At 46.0% G+C, this 19,158-nt stretch overlaps 1 protein-coding gene across 8 annotated transcripts in view; it reads left to right on the forward strand.

Annotated features, from left to right (window-relative positions):
• Positions 1-19,158, forward strand: part of anks1b (ankyrin repeat and sterile alpha motif domain containing 1B) — a 115,057-nt gene that overhangs the window by 51,464 nt on the left and 44,435 nt on the right. For 5 of the 8 annotated variants that reach the window (XM_018747291.2, XM_018747290.2, XM_018747289.2 and 2 more), the window contains exons 10-12: positions 6,227-6,380; positions 12,824-12,966; positions 14,785-14,838. In XM_018747291.2, the coding sequence (XP_018602807.2) occupies positions 6,227-6,380; positions 12,824-12,966; positions 14,785-14,838 (351 nt within the window). The remainder of the gene's footprint in view (positions 1-6,226; positions 6,381-12,823; positions 12,967-14,784; positions 14,839-19,158) is intronic. The other 3 variants (XM_018747292.2, XM_018747295.2, XM_018747298.2) reach the window with 1 other exon arrangement.

The following is a 19,158-nucleotide window of genomic DNA, read 5'->3' on the forward strand; positions in this document are numbered from 1 at the left end:
GAAAAATGGGGTAACACAACTGCTTTAGCAAACAATCTTAAGCAAGACACATTTCTGCAAATGTTAATGCACGATTGCAATTTGCTGAATTTAACATACTAGCAAAATATGCCATGTGCAAAAGTTTCAGCACCCTCTCAGTCAGTACTTGGTAACACCCCCATTTGTAGAAATCGCCCTCTCCAAATGTTTCTTGTAGCCACCACCAACAGTCTTTCCATTCTTGTTTTAGGACTTTTTTTCTTACTTTTCCTGGCAGAATATTTCTAGTTTAGAAGTATTATTTAGTTGCATGGCACATACTGTATGTTTGAGATCTACGTGCAGATTTTCGATAATATTCAATTCTGTCAACGTTAAAGGCCATTCCAGAACATTAAAACAAAATTTACTAAAACAATATTTTCTGAAGTAGTTCCTGGTTAATTTGAGGGATGTTTTGGATCAATGTCTTGTAATATCCAACTTCATTTCAGCTTCAGCTTCTTTACTGGCTGTGGGACTACTGGTTGCACAATAAGTTGATACTTAATGGAATCTCTGCTTCCCTCTACCCGCACAGTATTTCCCTTGCCACTTGCTGACACACAACCCCAAAGCATAACAGATCCACCCCCGTGCTTAACAGTGAGCAATGTGTTCTGTTCTCCACATGCTTTTCCTTTTTGCCTCCAAATGTACCTTTGATCATTTTACCCGAGTTCAGTTTTTGTTTCGTCACAATTCAGCACTTCATTCCAAAACACCACTGGCTTATTTAAGTTGACTTTTGTGATGAGATTGCAGTTAAGCTCACCTTCTGGTGACTCTTCCATGCAGATTGTATTTGAACAAGTAGCGTTGCACAGTGCACCAATGCACCACTGCTCCAGTTGCAGCTATGTCTTCCAGCAGGTTCTATGTAGCGACATGGGAATGATGCTTTGAACACCTGATCACTCTATGTGAAGTTCCTCTTGGACATTTTCCTTTGTCTTCCAGATCTTGCATTGACTTAAACAGTTCCCCTTAACTTCCAGTTCTAAATGACCTTTCAGATGGTGGAAACTGTAAGCAGGAGCCATTCAGATATCTTTTTATAGCCTTCCCCTGCTTTGAAAGAGTCATTTATCCTTATTTTCGGTGCTCAGTCAGCTGCTTAGAGGAGCCCGTGGCCGTGGGTCAGAGAATTTATTCAGCTCTGCGATTGTCTTGTTTGGATGATGGCGTAACAAGTCTATTTCTGAGACCTGACAAAAAAATAACACGAGTGGATTAAGTGGAAGGGCGCCAAAACTGTTTGAAAACACATTTTGTTTTATTTTTTTCCATAAATAAATAGTAATTGTGCCTTAAAATCTGCAGAAATATGTCATGTATCTTTGTTCTTTGCAGAGGTTATGTGGAATTCTTCGCCTTTAGAAAATCAACAACACATGTTGTCTCTGAACACCTGATAGCTGGTAACCCTGCAGCCTTGTGCCCTTTCCTGGCTCTCTTGGGCAGTTCACATGCGCTGCAGAAGAGGTGAGCTCGATGCTGCTCATGCTTCCGCCTGCGCACGTCTTCCCTGCTACACACACCTCTCTCTGTGGGCTCTGTGGAAATGCTGACTGATCACATGGTGTGGGATCCTCAGCTTGAGGATCACAAGTGTGTGTGTTGGTGTGTCCGCGTGCCAACCGATCTGTCATGATGCAGCTCTCTCAGTACAGAGAAGACTTGTTAGTGATTCTCTAGTGAATTTTGTTCTTTAGTTTGAGATGTTTATTGTCCGTTCAGCCCATGGTATTTGTTGATTACTGGAGTTTGTCTCCAGAGTTCATTGAAAATCACGCAAATCCAGGGTTTTCCAAATTTGTGGTTTGTCACCTTATTCTTACGCTTGACTCTTCCGTCAGGGGGTGATCTTTCTGGCACATGTTGTGCAGAAGATTCCTGCAGTGTGTCAATGGTCACTGTTGAGGAGCCTTTTGAGTCTTGCTTGTAGTGCAGTGCTGTAAATCTCCAGCAGGGGCCAACAGTGCTTATGGCTGGAGGTGCACTGTGGAAGATTGCGAGGAAGGACCTCTCCACCCCCTTCCCCGTGTGCCTAACGCAGGAGGAAAACATCTTTCTGCATGTTTATCCACCTACTGTCTCCATGTGAGACGACAGCATCGCTATGACGACAGTGTGAGGTGTGAGGGGAGCGGAGGTGGTGGGGGCGACGGTTTGGCAGCAGCGGGGAGGGGTTGTTCAGGCCGCCCAAGCAGGAATTTTTCCTTTTGTGCGAAGATGTGATGTTTTCCCAGACAAAAGTTGGAACTTCATCACTTCCGAACCCCACAGAGTGAGGGAGAGGGGAGTAAAGAAAAGAACTAATAAAGACAGCGGAAAAGGGACGGGGGGGGCGAGGTGGAGAGCGCTGCTGTTCTGGCTTGTTGCTAGGAGACACAGAATTCATAAAGTGCAAGGCGTGGGATATCCACCTACTTCCCATTGACAAATCTGAGACCTGATCGGCATAGGCGCGTCGGTGGCCCCCGCAAGTCACCACACAGTTGCAGGTGACGGTCATTAAGGCTCAGCTGGAGCGGGTCTCCTTCCGCATCTGTCCCCCTCTGCCACTATTCCTCCTCTCGAGCAGATTTACAGATGACGCCGTCAGTGGGGAAAGACGTTATCAGACAAGTAAAAACAACTGAGTGTTTAGATTGCGAGTGAAATCTAAATTTGTTGTTATGTTTAACATCTGGCCTCAATTCCCCTGTGTTTCAGCAGGTGTGCTTTTGGGCTGGAGGAAGCGTGTGTATGTATTGTGCTATGTCCACAAACTTTCTCTCTCCTCTCTTAAACTCTATGTTCCCAGTTTGGGCAATTGACCAAACGGTTTCCTGTTTTTTTTGCTTTTTGTATGTTCTGATAATGACCTGTCCTTTGGCTGTTTTGTCGATAGAGCCTTGTTAGCATTTGTTGCGGGCTCGCCAGGATTTGTCCTTCAACTATGCCAGGAATTTATACAGCTTTCATTGATTTTTTTTTTTTTTTTTTTTGCTAGCTCATACAGACTGAAAAAAAAAATGAAATACAATTTAAGTAGGTTCCCAAAAGTGAGTGTATCTGAGGGTGGATGGCTAAAAACGAGATGGGGTTAACATCTCTGAGGTGTGATTTTTGCTCTGTAGCTTTTCATAAGGAGCATCAGTGAAGTTCTCTCACATTCCCATTGGCTGTGAGAGCACCAGCCGGGTGATATGGGCAGCCTGCATGCCAAACCAGCAAACAGAGATTGTTGTTGGTCTCCATGGTAACACACTTGGCTTTTGTCAGTTAATAATCTGACAGGGAGGATGGAACCAAGGCTCTTGGTAGGATACATGGCGCTCAAGTTGGCAGGCTTAACCATGGGCAATGGTTTGATTGGAAGCTCCATGCTTCAAGGCACTAAAGTATGCCTCTGTCCTTGCTGTGGTCCAATAGGTGGTTTCAGAGTTGGGTATCATGAATGGGATGAAAGAGGAGAGTAAGGGGGAGAGACATTGTAGGGTGTAGGTGTCAGAGCTAAGATTGCAACCCCCGATAAATTTGGGCCGCTGTGAGGCTCAGCAAGAAAAATAGTAATAAAAATTTTAAAAAATGTAATGAGCTTTAACAGTAGGGGGATTGTGTCTATTCCAAAAGTCTCTTAGGAAAACAAAAGCAAAGCTCCACTCACATTTAAATCCTTTCAAGTCAGCTGATGATTCAAACTAACTCTTGCCACATCGGCAACCCTGCTCTGAATTTCAGCTGAGCGTTGTTTGATGGCGGAAGAATCACAGGTATCATCAGTGCGCTTGTACAGCAGCCACAGATCCGCTAAAGAGCTTCCCGTTGCCTTTGATATTTGCTTGAGTGAGTTACGCTGCTAGAACTGATGGAAATTCAATCCTGGATATTTTTGTGCTTTGGAGGCTGTCAAGGTTCCCTGCAAAGCTGACTCAACCCGTTGCCATGGAGATGCCTCTCTTGACAACGTGACTGTAAAAGAAATGTACGTACACTTCTGGAGCAGTGCGCAGTGATGCCGCTGTGCCTAATTTAGTATCATATGATCTTGGCAGTTTAATGAGGTCCACCCCTGCGGCACAGTGGAACGGAAGTTTTGGGGAATGAAGTTAGAATCCCATGTTTGTACGCTGCATCTTCTACTTCCTCACAAGTCTTGTACAGCCACTTCCTCCCGTTCACTTCTGTCTGTCGAGAAGAGGTTGGCATTGGATTCCGTACTACCTCCTGAACAGTGCTGGTCTCATTGTGCATCTTCCTCTCCATCTGTCTGTCTGCCAAGGACTTGAGCTTCTGAGGGCTCCACGTCCTTGCGCTCTAATGTGAGGGTCTGCAACAGGAAATGCCTACCGATTAGATGTGCCTGGCCCGAGGGGGTGAACCTTGGCTGTGCTCCTGAGGGGGGAGGCAGAAAGGAGGACAGGGGGCGACACTGTGGCCCAAGTGTGGGAATGTTCTCGTTGCGTTGAGCTGCCATGAATGGGGGTCTGTATGGGCCTGGGGTCAGGAATACAGCCCTCCTGGGAGAAATCAGCTGCCCCCCACCCCTTCCAACCGCGTGGTCTGGGGATGAGCCTCTGGGAACAAAGCATTTCCTGTTTGGGAGCACGGGTTCGGAGCAGGATCTGCACGAGGCTAGCTAATTAGAGGCCAGAGGAGTTAGTGTGTTTGTGTGTCGTCTTCCTGTTGGAGAGACACAGCCGACACTGTCCCGTCCCTGAACTCTTTTGCACCAACTGTGAGCGAGTAAGAGGAGTACAAGGTGCGCAAGGCTCCACACCGCAGGAGGAACTGCACAAGGGTGAGTTTTGTTGATCAGGGTTGTTGGGCTGGGCACTGTCTGCTGCTCTGGCTCCTCTCTCTCTCTCCCCCCCACCGTTGGGTGCGTTTTGGATGGGAAGGTGCAGTATGTCCAGCTGCTTCAGCTCAGAGCAGTTCTGGGGCCATTCCGCCGACATGGGAGGACTGTATACGGTGATCTGGGCCAGTGTGTTGGACTGTTGGCTGCATGGAACCCCGGTTCTCAGAAGCACACAGCACACACCACCTAGGTCCACTAGCCTGTTGGAGCAGCGGTGCAGCCTGCCGCTCGCTGTTAGGCCGATGGCCCCCTGTTGCTGTAACATCTCACAGAGAGGCCGGGGGGGGGGGACTGAGAGGACCCATGGAAGCAAGAGGCTGGGACAGAAGTGCAAACACAGGAATGTGGAATGGGCATAGAAGTGAGAGCTGAAGCATGGGTGAGAGAGGGGCAGAGAGGAGCTGGATGACTACAGGCGGAGAGGGCGAGGCAGATTGATGGGACAGATAGAGTGGGGGCCGCTGGGATTGGAGTGGGGCATGGGCTGCTTCCTCTTCCCTCTCACAGGTGCGGGTTCTGTCCCAGTACTGTCGGCGCCACTTTCCGCCTCTTGCTCCAGCCAATAGGGCGATTCCTCAGTGCTTCTCTCGGCAATGGCCGGCAAGTCCGGCACTCAGTCCCTAGTCTTTTAACACTAGCAGAGTGTTGTGTCACCTCCTCTGTCTCATTAACAGCAGTGGAGCAGTGACGTTAACTCTGTCAGAGTCACCTGTCTCCCTCCACATCTGTTGCTGGCAGAAACACGGACTTTACCCTAATCGCTGTGCAGTTAACTCTTGCAGAGAGTTCGCTTTACACTAGCTGAGCATTAATGCAGTCAGTATCTGATTTCTCCAGCTTTATATGGGATTTCTGTGTGTTTTATGTGGCTCTGGGCGGAAGACCTCTTCAAAATATATGAGTGGCGATTGGACCGAACCAGTGATGCTCTTATAGTGGTGACAGAGGGAAGAGGGCGGGGCCTGGAGCTATCTCCAGCAGGCACGTGACCAGCCGCTGTCCCTGTGTTTCCCCGTGTGACCCGACACGATCAGTGCCCGTGTCCATGATGTGCTCTTCCCTCTTTGGTTACTCGCAAAAAAAAAAAAAAAAAATAGTCCTCGCTCCCGGGACTCATTACTTCAAAGTGCTCACATATAACACCATCTTCATTCAACTCTCTCTCCATACCACTCGTAAAAAGTCAAGTGTAGCCTTTAAAAGAGCATGTATATTTTACCAGTCTCAGGAAAAAAGATCCATTTTAGATGGTTCTAATTTTAAGTGCCGTGTTGGTTTTAAAGCTGTAGGTGTCAGATGGCGTCTCTCGTGGTCTAATGACCGCTTGTTTGTTTTCTTCTCGTCTCACTCCACCAGGATACCAAGCGAGTGGCGGAGGTCATCCCTTCTCCATCTCTCGACGTCTTCCTGCCTGAGGACGAGGACAACCCTTTTGAGTTTGTCACCACCGCAGTCACCCGCAAACCCTGCTCACTGGACATTGGCCCCCTATCGGCCTGCTCCCGGAGCGGTGAGTCCAGCGGCCTGCAGTTGCTGTGGAAACAGCCCCGTCCTTTTGCTCCTGCAAGGCACACCTGAAGGGTTGTCGTGGTAACCACCTTAACTGTATCCCATTGAGGATGATGTGGCACAGATGTGGTTGCCACAGTTACTGTCTCAGCTGTTACCTGGAGCTGAGTATGGGTCGGTGAATGTGCACGTGTGTGCGCGCATCTGCAGAGCTCTGAGACTTGTGCATCGGCCACGGTGGTCACCGCCTTTCTTGTTGTTCTTGCAAGATCTTTCACCCATGATGACCTATATGTTGCAGCCTCCTGTGACATGAAATACATTTAATAGCAGAATTTAGGTTACATTCTGTGTCGTGGTATGCAGTACAATAACACGCCCCTCCGGGGGGGTTTCTCACCTTAGGTTAATGAATCCAGTTCATTAACCATCTTCCTCCATGTCCTGTGTGGTTCCTTCACTGTCTCTGCTGATCATCCCTTCCTCCACTGTTGCTTCGAGCGACATGTGGAGTCCTGATTTTCTCTCCCCGAGTGAGTCACAGCACAATGCGCACTTTCGCAGGAGGGGATGGGGGGGATGCTGTGGTTTTCTCCCATGAAATGAAAAGGAGATCCTGAGGACTTGCCATCGCTCTGCATTCCCCATTTTGCCATAAGTTCAGAGCATGCCTGTGCAGCTCTGAGTATGAGGAGGCTGTCGGTTCAGGTGCAAGGTGGTTCACAGTGGTCTGTATGTTGGTGCATAATTGGTGTCCTCTCGTTTCCTGCACTCCTGTGTTGGAGGGAAGTTGTGCGGGTACTTAGGTTGAACTCTTCGCCTCACCTAGCCGATGTTTTTGGCTGCTGTTTCATCCATCACCTCCCCGTCCATGGCCAGACTCACTCCGTGATCACCACGCCGTAGGAGCAATGAGGGACCGTGGCATTTGACGCCTTCTCACTGCCACTTGGTGGTGAGGGGCACAGGGCAGGTACTCGGACACGCAAACACGCACGTGAATAAGCATCTACGCACACTTGCACATATACACACAGACATACCTGTACACTTGTAAATAAGTATAAACACAGATATACACGCATTTCTTCTGCTTAATCCTCCTTGTTGAAGCCAGATTCCGTGAGTCATAAGAAAGGTATTATACCCACATTCCAGCCATTACGTGGGATGGTCAATGACAAGTTGTTCGGTACAGACCTCGTTCTGATGCATTTTGCGCAGTAGCACAGCAAGACAGCGTAGCCACAGTGCTCAGCAGTGGCTCCGCAACATTACACGGTGTATGTCACCATCAGCTGCACATGGCTCTTACATACCAGCTTGGGAGAAAAGCGTCAGCTAAATGAATAAATGTAAATATTGTGCCACGTCAAAGGAATGGAAATGCCGCACAGGTCCCCCCCACTGCTTGGGAAGAGCCCACACTCCCATCTTGCTTTGAGCAACAGAAGAAGCAATGGCTGTCTGAATAGGGTTAACGGTCTTGATTAAAAAGATATATAATAGCGTTAATGTCGTTATTATGAGCGTCACGCTCTATTGAGTACAAACATTAGTGAGGCACTTCATCTGAAGTAAGCCGAAATTACTCCAGATTCCCCCTAACTTTACCTCCTGCTAGGAGGAGCATTCTGATTTCAACCGAAAGCCTTGGTTCCCTACAGAAAGCGAAACGACATGCTGTTAAAGAAAAAAACGTCTCCAGCAGTGGAAACAGACGGCAGAAAGAAGCCATAAGAGCAGTCGTCACTCCGTTTTATTCCTAATTAGCTGCAGGATGAAGTAATGCCTCTATTGTAGCTCCTAAATGCCTTGAGTATCTTCAGTAAATATGTTGCTTTTCCAGTGGGATGAAAGGGTCATTTTATGAACTCTGAATATGGTTGTTCTGTTTGGCACAGCACTAATGATAACAAATGGTAGGAGGAAGTATGATCTCAGCAAGGCATATACTCATACTGCCCTTTGGTGGAAGTCAGCTCTGTGTGCACTACAGGGGAGCAGTGCTAATGATGAATATTGATCAGTGATTGATTAACCAATATTACAACAATTTGATCAAGGGTAAGAGTACAGTGCTGTTTTGGGAAAGAGTCGAAGATGAGTACGCAACAAGTGCACTAAAGAGTACTGAAATACCCTGTGGGTGCTCTGCAGAGAAAAACTTTGATCTTTCTGTCTCAGATGTCCGTTTTTGAAGGTGTGAGATGTAGCCAAGGAAAACATTCACAGCAGGACGAGCCTGGACTCTCATTTTCATCATATCAGTCTAGATCAATGCTTAGTCAGCTTCTGAGTGTTTTGCTAACTTGGGAACCTATCCACCTTACCAGAATGATCACTGATACCCAGAACCCACCTCAGCAACATGGATGTAATATGTACAATATGCATGCAGCACGGTCACGTTTCTTCTCCAAGTAAGGTTTTGCTGTAGTTCCCTTTCCTTCAGTGTGTAATTAAACAAATCAGGGGTCCTGTACTTCTATAATGGATATCCAGGTAGTTGTAATACATTTAAATCAGAGTGCACCCGCTATTAGGCCTACACTCCAATGACTATAAACACTGTTTTACATTTAAGCTGTATCATGATGGAACTGAAGTTATAGTAGATTCCCTGCAAGTTCACCCCCTGTGCAGAGGGGCCTTCCAGTCAGAGCCAGATGGCTTGCTTTCATCCAGCATGTGAAAGGCTGAGGAGTTGGAAGTGTGTTCCTGCTGCTCATCAACGGTATTCTACAACAAGCTCTCTCAAAAGTCAGTGATTGTCACTAATCAGCATGAACTGACCTTAACTGGTGAGTTTGAAATGTGAGATGACCCCCCCCCCCACCTTGCCCTGGGGGGTTGTGTTAATAATCAGTTGAAAACACAGCGACACTGGACAGGAGTCCCAAGGCAGGGTCAACTGCTCTGTTACACTCACAGCAGGGGCACTTTTCATTATGCTCCAGTGTGGCTGAGGTTAGGACGAGTGCAGATAGAGCAGAACAGCGACTCAGTGTTATTAAATTCTCTCCCCAGGAGGAGGGCGCTCTCTGGGTTTGCCCCTTGTCAGATCCCGCATCACATCCTCACATCTGACTCTTATCTCCTCAGAGAAACAGTGGGCTTAAGAACTGCTCTGTGTGTTTCAACATGCTCACACACATACATGCACAATTAAAAAGTCCCACGCTCTCTTTTAAACCTCCTGTGAACTCAGTTAATGTCAATCTTGTTTTTGTTCCTCACTCTGAAGAAAAACCTGCAGTACTTTCTATTAGAGGCATTAGAGTTAGTTGTCTATGCTCATGTCTCTTAGTAGGTGCTTGTATGTATGCATGCATATATGTGGGTGTCTGTGCATGCTTTGGCTGAATCTATTGCCTTCTAATCAAAGGGCACGGCTTCAAATGCCTCCTCCCATTGCAATTCTCTTGAGGTACTTACCCTAAATTGCCTATTTGTGTGTGTGTGTGTGTGTGTGTGTGTGTGTGCGTGTGTGTGCGTGCGTGCATGTGTGTATTGCATTGCCCTACAGTATAAATGGGTGAATGATTTCATGGGCTTTAGTATAGGGTATCTAACATTGTTTGTTACCTCAGACAGACGTGTTAAACTAGTTAATAATCATTGTGTGTCCCTTTTGAAAAAAATCATCTGCTAATCATTTACACTTACTTAGCAGATGCTTTTCTCCAAAGCAGCTTCCAGTGAACTCTTTGTAGCGTTATGAGCCCACACACCTTATTCATCACAGTGACTTACACTGCTAGATGCACTACTTACACTGGGTCACTCATCCATACATCAGTGGAACACACTCTCTCTGCCACTCACACGCTATGGGGGAACCTGAACAGCATGTCTTTGGGAGGAAACCAGAGCACGCACCACATGCAGACACAGGGAGAACATGCAAACTCCACACAGCCTGAGCAGGGATTCAACCCACGTCCTCTCGCACCACCCAGGCGCTGTGAGACAGCAGCGCTACTCACTGTGTCACTGTGCCGCCCATAATCAAATAAAGGTAAATACAGCATATACTGTACATTAGTGTGTTGGATCTGTTTGGCACCATTTTGTTCCTGCATATAGGAGGCGAAGGGATTTGGTCAGATTTCAGGTCTCAGGGGAAGGTCCCATTGCACCTAGACTCTACGACTGTGTCTACAGCAACTGTAATCCACTATTAGTTGACCCCGTGACTGTGTGTGTCAGCATTCACCAGTTGCACTTAGACACCAGTGGGACACGATGAGTTGGCAGGGCAAGTACAGCATTTCCCTAGTGCTTCCACAGCGTTCCATCAAACATCCCTCTTCCAGGATCCTGTGCGCAGCCCGCTGTGCCCACTGTGCCCGGCCCCCACCTGCCTCACTCTCCACTCAAACACAAGGTGTGGGCTGGAGAGAAAGCCGTAGAGAAAGACCTCCTCCCACAGCGTGGCTTCACAGAGAAGAATGCTCACACAAAACGCATCTGACGCCAGCATCCATCAAGTCCCCCCCACCGACAGGCCTTGTTTAATCAAGTGTAAACGCTGTGTTTCTCTGTGCGCTGTCAGACTAACGGTGTGTATGACTGTGCAGGTTTCCAGAAACTTCTCTGCAGGGCTGTCGAACGCTGGATGTGTCACTCATCGTGACCGAAGATCCAGAACCCCACCCAGAGTGCAGAAAGGGCCAGAGCCTCTTCTGTCTGTTTCGGCAAAGTAGAACAGTTGTCTTTTTCGTGCCACCGTCGTATGAGACACAGAAGAAAGAGCAGCCACAAAGTGACAGAGACGCCGTGGGCCTTTAGTTGTGTTGGTTAATTAATCGTCACACTCTTCAGTGATTTCCCTTGAGTTGCATTGGTTTCAATTAAACATTCTGTATTCATTGTCTGTGCCTCGAGGTAGGACACATGCTGATATGCACCCGGGTGTGTGTGCTTGTTTCACCTGTTACTGTTCGTAGGCTGAGGAACAAGTTCAGGGAGACAAAGACCAAGTGAGGTTAGCATGCAAAAAAAAAAAAAAAAAAAAAAAAGGGTCCAAGCAGCTCCTTTGCAATGGCATCTCACTCAAGAATTCATCAAAGGAATGGTATGCAAATGGGATGCAAATAAAGTGCAAACCAGTTGGAGCTTAAATGAAGGATAAATTGAACAGGAGTTCCTAGCACATGTAGATCACATTCGCACCTCAACACCGCTGTCTTTTTGTCACCTGTGCATCTGCTATGTCACATTTCAGTGTCACCCACTTGACCAGCCACTTGAACTGATTGGACGATGACTTCTCTTACGTCCTTCCGTTTGACAAGCAGAGTGATTGATGAGTGAAGACCTGTAATGTTTCTCTCTTTTTGGTAGAGTACAGTGGGGCTTGATTGATGAGGAGTGCTTTACTCCCTAATAGGGTTTATAAATTAGATTCTGTCCACCTCCACGCTCCTCTTTCCCACCCATTCTCCCTCCCTTCAGTAATGAATCACTCGCTTTGAGAAGTGATTCTCCGATGTCTCTTCGCAGGCGGACGCACCTACGCCTGTCCGACACTGTCTCTGTGCAGCTGCAACACCTGTTTCACAGCAGCTCACGGCCTCTGTGTGTGTGTGTGTGTGTGTGTGTGTGTGTGTGTGTGTGTGTGTGTGTGTACACAGCTCCAGAACAGCATCAAAGCGAACATACATACTTTGCTGCTGTTTTTTGTGGACACGCATATATGTGCACTCAGTGAAGAAGGGTGACTCACAAGAATGAGATACTTACCTGTTACCTGCTTTGTTGCCATAGTGATGTGTGATAGTGGCAGCAATGAAATAGAAGCATGTTCGCAGTTGTGTGCGTTCCTGTACGTATGCATGCATGCGTGTGTGTAGAAATGACTATATCTGTCTGTCTGTTTCTCTCACTCACACACATCTGCAAATCAGACAGCAGAGAAGTTTATGACATGGAGGTGGGGGGTTTTGAGAAGTTTGAACCCCAATGAGGTTTCAGTCATCGCTGATCCATTAGTGGTCAGTTTACTCCTTCCATAAGTGGCTGGAGGTCTGTCACATTTGTTGGAAGGCCAGTTCCTGCCAGTCGTCATAAAGGGCAGTTAATCCGACAGCAAATATAAAATGGAAGGTTATGGAAATAAACTGAGCATTTAAATCTGTACAGGAAAGAATGTGGTTAGGTTCAGGGTTGATGTAGCGAGACCCATATTGTCTGTGTGTTCTTCGGACTTGGCCAATGGGTAGTGTAGTGGTTAAAGACCTCTGCCTTCGTCTGAAGCGGTTCCTCCCTTTAGTAAACCTCTGACTGTAGTAATGGACAAAGTGTAAAGATTCCAACATGTGTAAGTGGCTTTGGGTAAGTGTCTGCAGAACTGTAAAATTCTATTAATTATGACACAATAACTATGACGTTCCACTTCAACTCACTGAAACCTGCTCGTCACTCTGTCATTCCGAACAGTTTCAGACAACTCCCCCCATGTGACCATCGCGGAACCTGATCTGTGTAACCATGGGAACAGCTCTGCAGGGCCAACTCCAGACTGCTCACCCCCCTCTCCTGACACAGCGTTAAAGAACATTGAGAAAGTGATCCGCCCACAGGTGAGTCAGTACACACACACACACACGCACACACGTGTGCACATCAAAGACCAGCGGGAGACATGCACCCAACTCACTCATGGTAGTAACACCACATATATGAATATATTTGTATAAATACAACAGCACCATACACACAAAGAGATGGTCCAGATTTAGTATATGACCCATAAGACAATTATACACAAGCACGTTTCACACATTTCCAGGTTTCCTAGAAGCTTTATTACCTCTGTTTTCGTAGGCCCAGAATGTGGGTGCTGCATTGTAAAACATGTTTCCTTGCCGAGGTCAGTGCCACTGTCTTTTTGACGTGTGTAATTGTCTCAGGTGTATTGGGACTCCAGTTCTTCCACCTTGTACATTCCTGCTCCCTTTCTGTCAGTCTGACCTGCTGAAGCTATATTAACCATCTTCTCCAAGACACTGTGGAGTACTGGCAATGGCAGGAACCGTGGAAAGAGGTTTCCTGCCACACTGGACTGGTTCTTATGGAAGCCACCTCCCTGGATAAGACATACAGGTGGAGTCTTGATGACAGATCTGTACATGGGGAATAATGGACCCACATGCAACATCTTCAAACCCTACGCTCTGAGAAAACTGAACAAGCTGTGTTGAGATTTAAATCAGCAGTGGTTGGCTTCAGACTGACCCTGCTGCCGTTTCAGTGATTTGGGCTCCTGTGTCTTGGGAGGTTGACCACCTCTCACTGAGGTACATGGCAGAGCCATCAAGTTACATTATAGCCTGAGAATACCCAGCACTCCAGAGTTTCCTGCTCAGGGAATGAGCTGTGGTACTTTGAGGGATGCAACTCTTGAAGCTATGAATGGATTTCTCTGCACACCCAAACAGCAGTGTGTGGTGTCAGAGTAATATGCTTTGCCAGGGAACTGTTTAGGGGTTTAGAAGAGTTTTTCTGTAGTGCTTATCTGTCAATCAAACCATTCCCACAATTCCATCCCTAAAAACAGTGCTGTTACATGGTGCGACTGAACTGTCCATAATTTCTATAGTGGATTTATGCAATATATCATTGGGCCATATACGCTGCTTTTATTACAGCGTGTTAAAATGTTGTCCCTTCCACAGCAGGGTTCCTTTAAAGACCACTTTTTAAATTAGCTGGTTGACAAATGAAGCACTTCTGTATAAATGATGAGGAAATTATCCTTTAATGAGCGGCCGCCAAAGCCAGGTCTGGGGTCGGCAAGTTCCCTTGGGCCACGATCGCCGTTACACTTCCGTTTGGAAGATGGATCGACAAGCACAGACTACAGCTGCCTTTGACAAGCAGCAGGATCTGCTGAGAATAACACCCTATGAATATTATATTCATATAAATACATAGTTAAGCATGATGGGGAGGTGATTAATGTGCAGGCCTTAGGAAAATGTGCAAAGTGTGATATTTTCTTTATTTTTTTTAAATACACATGCCATACATACAAAATACATTTAATGGAATGATGGACTTGCCAGACCAGAAAACTGCTAGGGGAGCTGGTGGGAAGACAAGATTTCTGCAATATAAGTGGATTTGTGAGATTTCTTTTTGAATAAAATGTAGCAGAGAACAAAGGGGCAGTTTGAGGAAAAGATTAACCTCAAAATGTGGAAAGCACACAGTGTTCCGCTTTACAGTGTGTTAACTCCGTATCTCATTTGGACACTTTCAGTAGTGAGCGAGGCAGAAAAATAACTGCTCTGAATGTGCCTTGTATCACAGTTACAGAAATGTGTGTGTATCAGTGTGTAAAGACACTTCTTTCTGGACAACATTTGACTGACGGGGACGTTATTACACTTTTGCAGGTTTATACGACTGCCAACCAGTTGGATGTGGTCTCATTAATGGTCACATCCCAGGTGAGCTTGGATCACATACACAGGATCAGTGGATAACAAGCTCTTTCAGAACATAGATCACGTTCTGTCTACGATTCGTTGATTAGCAAACTTGGGTGCTTTCTTGGGGGAAGAGGAAATTGTTGCTCTCATTTTTGGTATATGTGACTAGAAATAACTAGAAATAAAATTTTTATTGTCTGAACCGCTTGTCCCATACGGGGCCACGGGGAGCCGGAGCCTAACCCGGCAACACGGGCGTAAGGCTGGAGGGGGAGGGGACACACCCAGGACAGGATGCCAGTCCGTCGTAAAGCATCCCAAGCAGGACTCGAACCCCAGACCCACCGGAGAGCAGGACCCGGTCCAACCCACTGTGCCCCCTTGAAAATTTTTCTTTTAGTCTTTTTTTAAGAACTCATTCTTTCCTCATCCCTTCTTGCCAGGGAGGTTGAGGTGATGCTGGTTGTGCATACGGAGGCAAACAACTACTGATTTATTTGGACAATCTACTTTCTGCTTTGAGTGTGACGGCCGTGGTTCCTCTGGACGATGGGGATATAGAGTTGCAATACACCATTTTTGAGTTTATCTAGGAGCTTCTGAATTCCAGCAATGTTCCACATCATCGCTTTCACAACCCTGTCCTGCAAATTTTTGGCCCAGGTGCTGAACTACTGTTGCTGTGTTTGGTTGAAGTGACACAGCTGGTATAGATTGGAGAGGAGCAGGATTTATGACCATCTCTGTAGCTGTTAACAGTCCTGACTGGCCAGAGTCCATATTGTAGCTGCCAGCCCCCCCACCCCCCCCCCACCCCACTGCACTGTAATTGAAACCACCATGTTCCATCATGCTTGAAGGAAGTCAATAATTCCCAGCTGTTTGTACCTGGAGACTGTGATATTGAGGCTGTAACAGGTAGGCCATGGGACAAAAGAAGTTATTCCTTGTCTGTTACCTGTGCATGCCTCAGTTTCCTTTCCTCTACCTGGGTGCCTATAGTTATGCCTTTTTATCTTGAATTTCTATATGACAGGACAGGTGGGCAGGAGCACTGCACAGTGCCACTGTTGATGCATTTAGATGTAATGTTAATTACATGATGTTCAAGTTAGTATTTCCCTCCCATTTTTGTTGTGTGTTGTATGTTGCAGAGGTGAAGTAGGGCATGGTGGGGGAAAAGCTGTTCTTCTCCTAAAGAGGCAAATTTGTGTCTTTTTTTTTTTTTTTTTTTTTTCGCTCAAAGTATAACGCTTGCACAGAGCTCCTCTGTGATGACTCTTGAGTAAAACAGCTCTCTGACAGAATAAATTGCTACAAGGCGCTGAAAGACATTTCCCCAAATGTACAGGGAGAAGGTGCAGTTGTTTGTCGTTGCTGGAAAAGAGGATATAAAAATGGAATCTCTGCCTTTTTGGATTTCTAAATCTGTGTGTGTTTTTGTGTATTTATGTTTGTGTTAATCCTTCTGAATATGTATGCTGTGTTTGTGTGTGTCCAATTCAGAGGCAAAGCACTGAGGATAAGCTGTAAGAGGTAGAGCTTTGTGTCTGTTCCATTCAGAGAGTGTTTTGCTCGGTGTGTGTGTGTTTTTGTATGTGAGTATCTGCGTCTCTTCTTGTTCCACTCGGAGAAAGTGTGTGCGCGTGCGCGAGAGACAGATCTGTAAGCCATTGAGATGGAGCTCTTACTGTTACCCTGGTGATAACACAGTAATTGTATGTCACACCATGCTGCACTAAACTACAATAAGGGGGGACAAGCTATAACTCTTTGTCCTTGCAGAGAGGCAACGTTTGGCCTTACACAGGATCAGGTTCATCATTTAGATTACAGTTGTTAAGACAAGGTTTTGGCAAACAGGTGATCTTTATTTAGCAGGCGAAGGGCAAAATGGAAGTCCTCTGGTCCCATGGTGTACAGATGGAAACAGGCGTGCAAACATAATACTGAAATCCTTATTTAAAATATTCAACTTCATTGTTGTTCTCTCTCTCACAGAGTCACTTTTCTCTCACAACTTCAGTGTTCTGACTCTGCTTCATCGTCCACCTTGTAGCTCACCAGCGACTTCCCCAGCTTTAGAATCTACTCTTCTCCATTTCTTGGCTTCCCCTTGTCTCTCCATCACCCCCTCAGATTAAGTATCCACAATTCAGCCTCCCCATCTGTCACTAAATACCTTCAGCTTCAATATCCTCCATTCATATATCTCAACATTAACCTCTCAGCTTCATCATCCATCCTTCTCCTTTCCTCATCTATAAATAGGCACCTCCCAGCTTCAACATTCACCATTAAGTTTCCCTGTCTCTCAACATAACCCTTAGCTTCTATAATGTTCAGCTTCATGCTTCTTTTGAGCAGCTTCCCCACCCCCCCAAGTTTCTGGTTGTCCCATAAGCTTCAGAAACTACCCTCACTCAGCTGACTTTCAAAATAACCCCCTCCTCTCATGCAGTTGCGATTGTCGTTCGGCATCCTGACGCTCCTCCAGATCCGATTTGTTCAGCCGCAGATCGCTGCCCCCCTAATGATGTGTGCTGCCAGCCCGTGTGAATGATGTCACCGCCTCTCCTGTCATTCCACCACATATTCTGATGTTCGCAGCTTCCTCTATGCACTGCTGCTTCTTAGTGGGAGGAACACTGTGTATGTTGTTGTTTCAGCCTCGCGCTGTGTGGGCCCTGCTTTGTGTGCTGGGTTACCACGGCAACTGGATTTGAAATTAAGTGAACTAAAGTATGTCATGGAGGGAAGGTCACCATGAGCCTGGTTTCTTGAATCTGCTTGGATAGAGGCAACCCCTTAAAGAGAAATGAAAAGCCAGGGTCAGAAACATTAACACAGGCTTGAGTTTGCATCCAGATCCTCATAGGTGATAGCTCACAATTTTTCAAAAAAAGACTTGCTCTATTGGGGCTAATTAGAACAATTGTGATCCATAGAATTAGCACCCACGTCCTTACGCCGATCCTTGACATCACAGCTCTTTTGCATTCCTTACACAACTCTTTCACATTGTGCTTAATTAATCAGCTCATCATTAGCACACTCACGCGTAAACTGTGTATTATTTTTGCACATTATGCAGATTTTAATCCTAATGAGGTGTAAATTGGTGTGAGAACCTGGGACCAGGTCTCCATCGAGCGAGACTGCCAGGTGATCTGTGGGGATGGGGGGGGTTGGTGCATTTTTGTATGAGACCCTAATGTCGACTGCATTGCTTCTCCTAGTCACACTTCATCTACCGTGAAAGGTGAGTTAACTAGCATGCTGACCTCATTATTACTGTGATTACTGTGCTGGTCTGCAGCAGTTTTGATTGTTTGAAAGGTGTGCAAGTACAGACTATGCCGACCGGATACTTCCAGTTGCTGAAAGTCTGGAGCCCATGTCAGCTGGTGTTAAGTTTATGCACATCTGGGAAGGAGGGTGGTGTTTGGGCATGCTGAACTATCTCAATTGACATGCCAGCTCGTGAGCACTGCGACATCTGTTTGTGATCTTGCCTTTGTGACCCAGATCTCGTAACGCAGGCCTATCCCTTTGTCTGCATTGTGCTATTGGCTACGGATGCAGATGGAATCAAGCATATTTAAACCATTCTTTTCACAAGAGAATAGGTGCATGAGAGAATGTCTTCATTTGCTGTAGGAGTTCTCTTAACCTCTAGTAGGACCTAGTTAAACTATCACAGCTGTCAAGTCAGCAGTTAGCACCTAGTAAGCTTAGAATTGCTGTAAAACTAATCTTTGGGACCTGGTTAGGCTAGCTGTAAAATTTATTTTTAAAATAGCTTAGCATTGCTGTAAGGCTCACTTTTTGGATCTTGTCAGCATAGCATTGCTGTACAAACATTTTCATGTTAACTTAGCATTTCTCTAATGTTCACCTTTGGGATCTAGTTAGCATTGAGTTGCCCTAAAGCTAGTCTTTATGTTAGCTTTGCATTGCACTCAAGCTCACCTTTATGATCAGATTAACATAGCATTGCTGTAAAGCTGATATTTGTTAGTATTGCGGTAAAGCCCAGCTTTAGGATCTGGTTAGCATAACATTGTTGTAAAACCAACCCTTATATTAACCAAGAGCGTTTTTTGCTGCCACAAATTTGAAAGTGAGTTTAGGCTTATTTGTATCGCTTTTTTCACCAAATCATATGCACAGTGTTCTTTATGAACTCAGTTGTATTATTTAAATGAGATTAAGGCTGAAATTTTTAATAACACTTTTTTCCAGTAATATCTCATTTTCATTTCTCATACATTATTCCCCATCATTACGTCTTCAGACACCAGAGATGGTGTGTTAATCAGAAGAATCCAAGGTGTA

This window comes from Scleropages formosus, chromosome 2 (genome assembly GCF_900964775.1).
Source record: "Scleropages formosus chromosome 2, fSclFor1.1, whole genome shotgun sequence".
In the NCBI taxonomy this organism is placed as follows: domain Eukaryota; kingdom Metazoa; phylum Chordata; class Actinopteri; order Osteoglossiformes; family Osteoglossidae; genus Scleropages; species Scleropages formosus.